This window comes from Sinocyclocheilus rhinocerous, unplaced genomic scaffold (assembly GCF_001515625.1).
Source record: "Sinocyclocheilus rhinocerous isolate Xijiao unplaced genomic scaffold, SAMN03320098_v1.1 scaffold1427, whole genome shotgun sequence".
Classification (NCBI taxonomy): Eukaryota; Metazoa; Chordata; class Actinopteri; order Cypriniformes; family Cyprinidae; genus Sinocyclocheilus; species Sinocyclocheilus rhinocerous.
Genome location: NW_015632469.1, coordinates 614,648 through 624,970, shown reverse-complemented (window position 1 = coordinate 624,970; position 10,323 = coordinate 614,648). Strand labels below are relative to the sequence as shown.

At 37.8% G+C, this 10,323-nt stretch overlaps 1 protein-coding gene across 1 annotated transcript in view; it reads left to right on the top strand.

The window, feature by feature from the left end:
• The window catches only part of fstl4 (follistatin-like 4), a 202,096-nt gene extending 195,191 nt beyond the window's left edge, over positions 1–6,905 (top strand). Inside the window, exons 13-15 of the mRNA XM_016555391.1 lie at positions 1,016–1,123; positions 5,068–5,177; positions 5,342–6,905. Coding sequence (XP_016410877.1) covers positions 1,016–1,123; positions 5,068–5,177; positions 5,342–6,044 — 921 coding nt within the window. The 3' untranslated portion in view covers positions 6,045–6,905. The remainder of the gene's footprint in view (positions 1–1,015; positions 1,124–5,067; positions 5,178–5,341) is intronic.
• Positions 6,906–10,323: the final 3,418 nt, after the last annotated feature.

The window sequence follows — 10,323 nt, the reverse complement described above, 5'->3', positions numbered from 1 at the left end:
TGGATGCGCAGGGAGTTCTTGCCCAGAACGGAACCATACCGCCAATCCAAACTGTATGCTAATTGTCAATCATCTTTCATATATTTATTTACTTCAATCATACATTTATTTAGTAGGGTGGGATAAATGCAGAGCACTAATTCCGAGTATGGGTCACCATACTTGGCCACATGTCACGTCACTTTCACTCACTTATTTAAACAACTAAATTGTTTTCCCTATACTTCTATTCTGTATATAGTACATTATTTATTTTTTTAATGAATCTGTATATAGTACATTATAAAAAAAATTTCTTATATTAGTGTTATATTCCATCCCTACTGTTTTATTCATATGTATGTCTGCACTATGTCTGTACTTTCTTCTGCACTGGAAGCTCCTGTCGTCGAGTCAAATTCCTTGTGTGTGTTAACATACTTGTTAATAAAGCTCTTCTGATTCTGATTCTGATTTCAATAATACTAAAATAACTTTTCAAATCTATGTATACAAGGTTGCAAGGTTTCAATACTTGAAAACTAGAAATATAAACAATACTAAGCAATATTTAATTATGAGTAAGAGCTTTTTCATTCATGAATCAAACAGTATTGTACGTTTCTCGGTATCAGTGGCTGTGATTGGATCACAAGGCCACAGTAAATCACATGACTGACATTCAGAGCACTTCAGACTGCGAATATGCTGTTTCACACAGTTCAGTAATCAAGACACTAATACTAAATAACTTACATTTACACTCAATTCTGCTGGTCTGTTTTTGCTTCGACAATGAAATTAGATTAAAAATCAATTGTTGAAGGAAACATCACTCGTGTGTGCTCAGAGACTCAACAGCTGATTCTGCTTTGGGCTTCATTTGGAGCGTACATTCATTCTGAAAGTGTTCGTAGTGAAAGCACACCCTTTATTATGACACTTGCCAAAATAGATCACAATGGGTGCTTTACTCATAACAGCTGCTCTTGATAAGCAAAACTGAATGACTTTCCCTTCTTGTGTTGAATGACAGGCTGTGGAAACGGACGCCATGCCCGTCAAACTCTTCTACGACAAATCTCACGATCAGCTGTGGCTGTTGAGCTGGAGAGACCTGCTGAAGTCTCGCTCTACACTGCAGGTGACACTCACAAAGCCTTCACTGTCTACAAGGAAAATATTGTTTCTAGTTTTGGCCTGAATTATAATTCACCCAGATAGTTCCTAAAGACTCTCAAGCAAATTAGTGAGTGCTCACACTCTCTTCATGCCGCCCCACTGTTATGTGTTGTTGTTTTTTTTATTTAATTTTTTTTTATTCTGAGAGTTCATTCATTGAGCTTATGAGGGGCCATTGATCTACTAACCGTCTGTATTTTTGAATGTTTGGTGTTAATGTGTGATAGTCTTTGCTTGACAAATGCATTTCTGCACTGACTGCAGCTTCATAACACATTCAGGTCCTTTTTGACCTGGAAGAGGTACATAAAAAATTCTAAAAATGCTTAGTTTTTAGTAAGGGAACAAAACTTTGCAAATGCATTAAAGGGTTAGTTCACCCAAAAATGAAAATGCTGTCATTAATTACTCACCCTCGTGTTGTTCGAAACCCGTAAGACCTTCGTTCATCTTCGGAACACAATTTAAGATATTTTTAATGAAATCTGAGGGCTCTCTGAAACTCCCATGGACAGCAAGGTAACTACCACTTCGTAACTTTACAGTTGAACCACTGATGTCACACGGACTACTTTGTCGATCATCTTGGTACTTTTCTGGACCTTGAACGTGGTATTTACCTTGTTGTCTATGGGAGGGTCAGAGAGCCCTCAGATTTCATTAAAAATATCTTAAACTGTGTTCCGAAGATGAACGAAGGTCTTACGGGTTTCGAACAACACGAGGGTGAGTAATTAATGACAGAATTTTCATTTTTGGGTGAACTAACCCTTTAGGACTCTCAATATACACAAATTTCTTTTTTCTAAATTTTTTACATTTATTTTTAGGAGATATAACCAAAAAGTTACATGTTTTGTTGCTCTATTTGTATGGAGTACCATTTGGTGTCAAAAATATTTTCGTAAAATTATCTATAAAGTTATATTAAACAACTTTTGTAAAATAGTTATCTGACACATCTCACACTTTTGGCACTGAATTTTGTTTTTGTTCATGTTTTTGACAAACATGGATATGTACGACTATTGATGAACCACTGAAGCATGAAAACCTGATGACTTTTTTCATCTGAAAGTGAATGTTTGTGCAATTAAAATGAATTTATTTTGTCTGAAAAAAATTCAGAGTTTTATTTAGGTTGTTATGATGTTGTTTTGTTAGAAATAAATTGGTAGGTTTCATAAATTTGGACTGTTTTTGAGCAATCATGAGTTCAATGGAATTAAGGAATTAGGGTTAAATCGCAGATTATATGTTCATATACATTTCATAAAATGTTTTATCCAACTAACATTTCTCATTAATACTATATATATTGCATCATAGTTTGTTTGTTTGTTATTTTTTTTGGTTCATTTAATTATTAAAAAAGGGGGTAAATGCAGGAATACCATGGTAACATTCATTTTCACTCATTAATGAGAAGTTTCTGATCTGACACAATATGGTTTTAGCTGAAAAATCTTTAATAATCTTTAAATCTTAAGTTATGACTGTTTTAGAAAATAATGATTCTAACAACCCGAAATGTAAAAATAGTATAGATTTTGAATGCATTATGAAGATTAGTTGCATGTGCATTAACTGCACTGTAACTGCAAATGATTTTCCAAAGTTGTAAACAAAGATTATTGGCGTATAAGACAAGAAAATACGATTTCAGTTTTTATCAAAATTTCATGTTTAATTCAGTGCATTACTTATTGTTTCTTCGTAGTTGTTTGTAAAATTTACGAGCAATTTCTGAATGAAAGCAGTTTCTACACAGTGCAGTTCAGTGTCAGGTAGAGCTCCTGACTCGAGCTGCAGGCGAATAAGACGCTTTCTGCTACATGAAGAAAATCTGCCCGGTTCCCACTTTAGTCTTTGCCAGGTTTGATCTCGGCTGTCCTGTATGTCAGCGCACACGTCTGAGAAACACACAGCCTCAAAGACAGAGCAAATGAAAGGCTTTTTATTTAACAAACAATGTGTAATTCCAACCCCCATACACATGAATAATTCATGTTTTATTAAATAGCGGGAAAGTCCTCAGGTGTGTTTGCTTGTTCAGCATGCCCACAGAGCGCCAGCCGCACAGAATAATGAAGGCGTTCACTATGAATCACTCAGAAATGCTAAAGAGCACTTTTAGAGGCAAGCTGCATAATTGGCTGCAGGGGATATGGATTCACACCACAAATAAATGGCTTGATAATATTCGACTCGTTTCGAATGCGAGTAATTGACCCGGGCACGGGCAATTTGCCAGGCCCGGAGGCAGTGCTCAGCTCGAGAGGTAAAATATCAAACCCATTTTTTTAAATGGCTTAATATTCTTAGTCAAACATCTGAACCTGTTTGTCAGTTCATTAGATTAAACAAATGAGGGGAGATAGAGCCGCATGTGTGCGCTTGGCTCTGATCCTGCACTCATCACACGCATTCACAAATCAAGAACTCATCGTTTGCATTCATAATCATCTGCACTGAAGCCAACAGTGGCATTTTTATCAACTTTATAAGCTCTTTTAATAAAATCGTTGTGAATTTCAAACTATTATTATTTTGGTAGTACTGTATCTGTTGGGTAACAAGTGAATGTACTAAAACCTTTATTAATATAAGGCAAGTCTGAACTTTCTTTGTACAATTTCTGAGTGGTCTGATAGCAATCCTATATCCGCGTTTGAGAATAGTTTTTTTTAATATACGTAAATATTGCTGTAAAGACATTAAATATCCTTTAACATGTTATAAATATAAATATGGCATGGACAATGCCTTTGTGATTATAAATGTGCTTCATTTTAGTGAATGTGCACTCATAGTGTTCTTCAAATTTTAAAAGTATATTTAAAAAACTACTTGCAGATCATGCAATATTAATAAAACATGCACTTAAAGAGAGTTCACTTTCATGTCTGTTTCTTAACACTCTTCAATGCACTTTTTTTTGTATAAATGTGACCGGAGGAGAAACTAGGCAGTATGATACATGATAATTAACTATAAAGGGAGCAGGGAAAACATTATAGACATGATTAAACACTCGGCATGAAGGCTGTATGGCAGTATTACACCACTGCTGAAAGCTGTATTTATCCAGTAAATTCATGAATGTCTTACTATATAATAAAATATCAAAGCAAGAGTTACTGAAGATCTTTGCTTATCGTCTCCTCAGTTTGGTCAGATTTAGCCATGGTTGTAATCTGGGCCTGAAGTTCACTTACCAATGACCAAATGTGAGTAAAAACCAGAATGAAGTGTTACTCGCCAGTTAACCTTTTTATTAACTCTAACAGTGCCTGAGAAAGCAATAAGGCTTAGTATGATTATGAAATCTTAAAAACGGCATTGTAATTATATAAATATGTAATCTGATGTGCTGCGTGTTTCAGAGTGAAGTTCTGTGATCTTCTCACGAGCCACTCACGATAACAGTGTTTTCGGTGTCTTATAACATGAATTTAAAAACGCAACATGCCCCAAACATCTTACCTGGCTTGTAATGAGAATCATTTATAAAACTGTTATCAGCAAAAGAGAAGCATTTCAAAAGAGAAGTTTCTCTGCCGTTTTCTGCCAACATAAAAACCTCTATGGTTTAACATTTGAAAGCAAAGAAAAAACAACCATCGATACTATTATTGTAATTGTACTGTTATATAAAATAATAATAATAATCATCATCATTATTATATAAATAAAAGTTATTAATAAATACTTTACAGTTAATTAATAGTATTAAGTATCAATAATAACAATATTACATAAAAAATACACAAATTACATGTTTTCCCAATTCGTTCTGCCTGTTTTTAATGAAAAATTGCACATACAGTTTCACAGCCTGTACATTTACTGAAGTCACCGCTGTTGGCCCTGGTTGTAATATCTGCTTCTCTTCCATTATTTAAGGTGATCACTTCTGCCAGCACGGTGGAGCAGCGTCAGATCATCCGTACTCCATTTGAAGGAGTGGAGGACTTCTACATCCCTCCCACCAACCTCATTATCACCCACGTAAGGTACGAAACAATCGTCACTGCTCAGCATGCATGACCTCTGTCAGATTTTCCACATAATTCTTCCAAAAATGGATAGCGAGCAAATGACGGTTGTAATTAAAAGCGCAGCATTTAATAAATCCGCAGAAAGATCATTAACCTGTCTTTGACCATTGTCATCTCAGGTTTGGCTTTGTCTACTTAAAATCGGAGCCCGCGGTGCATAAAATTGACCTTGAGACCCTCCGTCTCGTCAAGACCATCAGTCTGAAGAACTACAGCTGTATCCCAGCCAGCATGGCCTACACTCATTTAAGCGGCTACTATTTCATCGAGTGCCAAGTCGAGGACCGTTCGGCCCCGAGCTCACAGCTTCTCATCGACAGCGTAAGCGACGCGGTCATTGGACCCAATCCCAACATCAACGGCCAACCGTTCATCTCTCCAGATGGCCGCTTCGTCGTCTCCGTGGACAAGCGACACGGAAAGCTCCAAGTCCAGACCATCTCCTTCAGCGGCGAGTTGCGGACCGGCCACGAAGCGGACGTCTCGATTCCCCTCGCAGACTTGGAGTTTCAGCCGTCCTTCACGGAGGCCAACAAGTACATGATCGTGGCCTCTTCGGCGCAGGGCTCCAAGCTGGTTTTCTCGGACCTGGCTTCAGGAAGAACGAAAGCCCTCGAGGATGTCAAGGATCCTATTCCAGCCAGCAGCTGGCCTTGGGGAGACGCCAACAGGGTGGTGGTCTCCAGCGGGGTGTTCGGACGCTACTTGGTCACGTCGTCGGCCGAGTCCCTGTTCGTTCTGGACGGCAAACAGAGCGGCCCTCACTGTGAGGTGTCAGACGTCAAGAGAGGGAACACAGTGGTCTGGGTGGGCGAGGTATGAGCGGCGTACCGCGGGCCGGTTCTGCAGAGGATTGCGTCGGCCGACTGGGCAAAAGCTTGGGAAAACCTTTAAGGGATGCGAACGGACTCGATCCTAGTAGTGAGTTAAATGAACACACATGCGGGTTTCTGTATAGGTACACACACATACACACACATTCAACGACAAGAAACCTTAAACAACAAGGGAACGAACGAAGACACCCTTTCAGTGCAACAGTGAACTAATTTGATGATTTTTTGCACTTCCTTGTTAGCAGAAATAGCGTTAAGCAGCAGACAGGTTAGGTAATGACTGAACTATGCACAATGCTTTTTAAAGTTTGAGTGTTTTTCTTTCTTTTTTTTCTCAGTGTGTTCACTTGTTATATATAGTCACTGCAGGAAATGTGTCCGTCAGTGTCATGTCTCATTTTTGTCAATGTATAAAACTGTGTTGTTTGCCTCATCCCAGTGTTTCTGATCACACAATTCAACAGCTTTTGTTTTACAGTTATTAGTACTGTTACAGTAACATTTTGCATTTTCCTTTTTGTAATGAGGTGAGTACTTTCTTCTCATCCTCAGTGCTCTCTGTGTGTGTGTTTGTTTTTGTGGAGCTACACTTTGGGGACACCGTCGCCTCCAAACGTTTGCTAAAGCTGACCTCCCTTTGGGGACAACATATAGGACAAATCCTATATTACATATTTGTTTTTTAATTAAATAATTTCTTTTAGAATTACGGTGTGTGTGTTGGTCAAGTTTTGATCAAATGTCCCCACCACAAGGATAGTAAACCATTGTGTGAAGCAGGAAAACGGTTTAATAAACATACTACATAATGTCTTAATGAAAATGTCCAAATGCAGAGGTTTGTGTAAAGGCATAGGGGATAGAAAATATAATTAGCTCAGTTTAAAAACAATAAAGAAAAAAGGTGTGTGTTGATCTTCTTTTGGCTTTTTTGCATCAATTCTGTCTAAACGCAAACTTTAGTTTCATTAAAGTAGTCCTACATTCATATATTACATTCAAACACCCAGCTAAAGAATAGAATAGCAAATAACAATGAAAGAAAAGTATATTCTTGCTAAATACAAATAGATGGGCAATGAGGTCCACTGTGCTAGATAAAAACTTATCTGGTGCATCAGATGTTTGGAAGGCAACAGAAAAAATTCAGTACATTTAACACACATGAACCAAATTAGAGCACTGTTGCACTGAACACACTATCATCACTACTGAGACGACCGCAAGCACAGCTTTAAATCGCCCTATTTGAGACAAAATGGCTAAATTGGCATTTCAATGTGCTTTCAGGCTCAGTCAGATATGCATGACTACAATATTACTTTAGAAAGCCAGATGGTTAGACCTCAATGAACATTAAACTGGACACAGATACGATCAATTTAAGGCCCAAACAAATCTAATTAAACTCAGTGGGCTAACAATCGCTGAATAAATGTGCTCCGCATACAGTATATTAACTATAGAGTGATTTGAGTTTGTGTCCTTTATGTCTGGTTTTTAAAGGGATAGTTCACCAAGAAATCAAACGTTGCTGTTAATGTACTCACCCTCAGGCCATCCAAAGATGTAGATGACCTTTTTTCTTCAATAGAACAGTAAAGAAGATTTTTAGTGGAAACCGTGGTCCTTGGCAATTCATAAAATCCAAGTCAGTGGATGCCGTCACTTTGGGAGTCAAAAAAAACATATCAGGCAACACAAAATAAAACCCTGTGGCTCCTGATGTTATATCGAGGTCTTATGAAGCAAAATGATCGCTCTGTGCAAGAAACTGAACATGATTTACAACATTACCTGTAATCCAGAGCCTCAGGCAAATGGGGAAATCCGATTCTTTTCCATGAACGGTTTCACTCGGACAGTTTGTTTCAGTGAAGTGGTTCAAATAACTGACCCCCCAGTTCGTTTACGTAATCATGCAATGACGTCACGTATACATGAGCAATATCACACGAGTAGCAGTGCGATATGGCTGTATATTGGCACGACTGTGATTCGGCCGTAGGCCACAAGGTTTATACATCAGTTCGACAACACGAGTCTGCAGATACATAAGAAACAACAACAGAGTGCCTTTAAAAAGCTTCTTTTGTGCGCAGTGCGATATGGCTGTATATTGGCACGACTGTGATTCGGCCGTAGGCACAAGGTTTATACATCAGTTCGACGACACGAGTCTGCAAATACATAAGAAACAACAACAGAGTGCCTTTAAAAAGCCTCTTTTGTGTGAACTACTTCCTTCCATCATGGATTCATGGATTCAAATCTCAAGTTTAACAGCTGAGCCCAAGCCTTTGTTACTAATTTGAAAACATCACTTTAGAACTAGTTACGAAGGAACGTTGAGTTGCTTCATTGAAAGCTTAGTGTATTACTGTACTAAAAGCTCACTGTTTTATGTAGAGTATGAATGTCCACTGAGGAAAGCAATATCTTTGTCGTACTATCCTTTCATCCGTTAAGGGTGATTTCTTACAAATGCGTCTTACAAGGTGTTGTTAGAAGTAAAAAAAAAAACTTCCTTGTTTACAACCCCGTTTCAGTCTCTTTCAATATAAAAGTCTATACTGATGACTCACTCTAATTGCGGAATAATGTAACTAAAATCACCATCACGAACACACACACCGTTTGCCAATATTAAATGCTATAGTTAAATACTACTGTTATTTATATAAAATATTGTTTATTGAATAATTTTATTTAATAAACAACAACAGCCATCGTAAATGTTGAACAAGTACATTCTCACCTAAAAAAAATTTAAAACTACATTTTCGTGACACAAAAACAGTATTATTCATAAAATTATTGTGGATTTGGGCATCCACTATGACACTCGCTGTGAGAAATACTGCCAGTGGAGTGATACAAACAGTGATACGGTTGGAGTTCTGTTCACGATAATATCACACTCCTCTCAGCCAATCAGATTCGAGGACCAGAAAGAACTGTTGTTTAAACAATTATATTATTAAAGCAAACAATAATGATGTGAAAGGTGGCTGTTTTACATGTTTAAAGCACATAACGTGAATAAACATTAATTTCGCCCCTTCATTCAAGTGCTGGGTTCACTCATGTTCATTTCAGCGGCTCATCTGTCTTCGGTCCGAGTCAAACTGTTTCCTCAGTTCAGACTGTTGGAGGAACTGGAGCGCTGAATCAGATCAATTACACCGCCATTTTGGCTCATTTCAGTTTTGATTGAGTAACTTGTAGTTTATTGCACAGATTGTTTTGCTTCATAACACCTCAATATATCATCAGGAGCCACAATAATTTTGTGTTGCCTGATATGCATTTTTTGATTCTCAAAGTGAGGGCAGCTGCTGACTGCAATTTTATGAATCACCAAGGACCATGGTTTCAGCTAAAAATCTTCTTTACTGTTCTACTGAAGAAAGAAAGTCACCTACATCTTGGATGGCCTGAGGGTGAGCAAATTAACAGCAAATGTTCCTCTTTGAGTGAACTATCTCTTTAAGAACTGTGCCAGAAAGCTGGATTTAGTCACAGCCATTGCAATGCTCTTGTAACAGTATACTCAAAACAGTGTGAACGCTGTATATCCGATTTATGGAGGAAATGAATGAAACCGAGTAGAAGTTTGTTGCGCGAGAAGTCTGCGAAGTTTGTTCAAGACTAAACTAGCTGCACACATTTTGTACAGTCCTGCATATAATATGGGGTTCTTTTAAAATGTCTGCATTATGTGTGTGTGTGTGCGTATTATTTGTTCACAGTTCTTTTTAGCACTGAAATGCCAGCCTGACTTTTGCCAACGAGGCAGAAACGAAGCATCTTGTGCCTCATTGAGTCACATTTAAGTCCACATCCATTTGTCTTCATTATACTCTATTGTCCCCAGACTGTTTCGGCCTGTTCTTGTCCTTGTCATGTACATTTGTTTTGTTTAGTTTTTTTCAGTGTGTTATTGACTTGTTCAACACCTCAGTCTCTGTTTATGTGTGTCATTAAAACCTTTATTAAGTGTACCAGAACTGCTGGCAGACTTGAGGCACATAAAGTGCTGTAGCCGTTTGCAGTTGCTAATCAACAGGCCAAGAACCAAAGGCTTTATTTGTTTAATTTTTACCTGCATTTTTAAATGAATAATAGAACAGCTGTATAGCTTTTCTTTTTCAAGTTGAGCTGTCATGATCTTGGTGTATTTGTTCTGACACTCACCCTCATGCCGGCTTTTATTGCCTAATTCTGTGTATGTGTAAGATTTGTTTCTCCCAACGTACATTGTG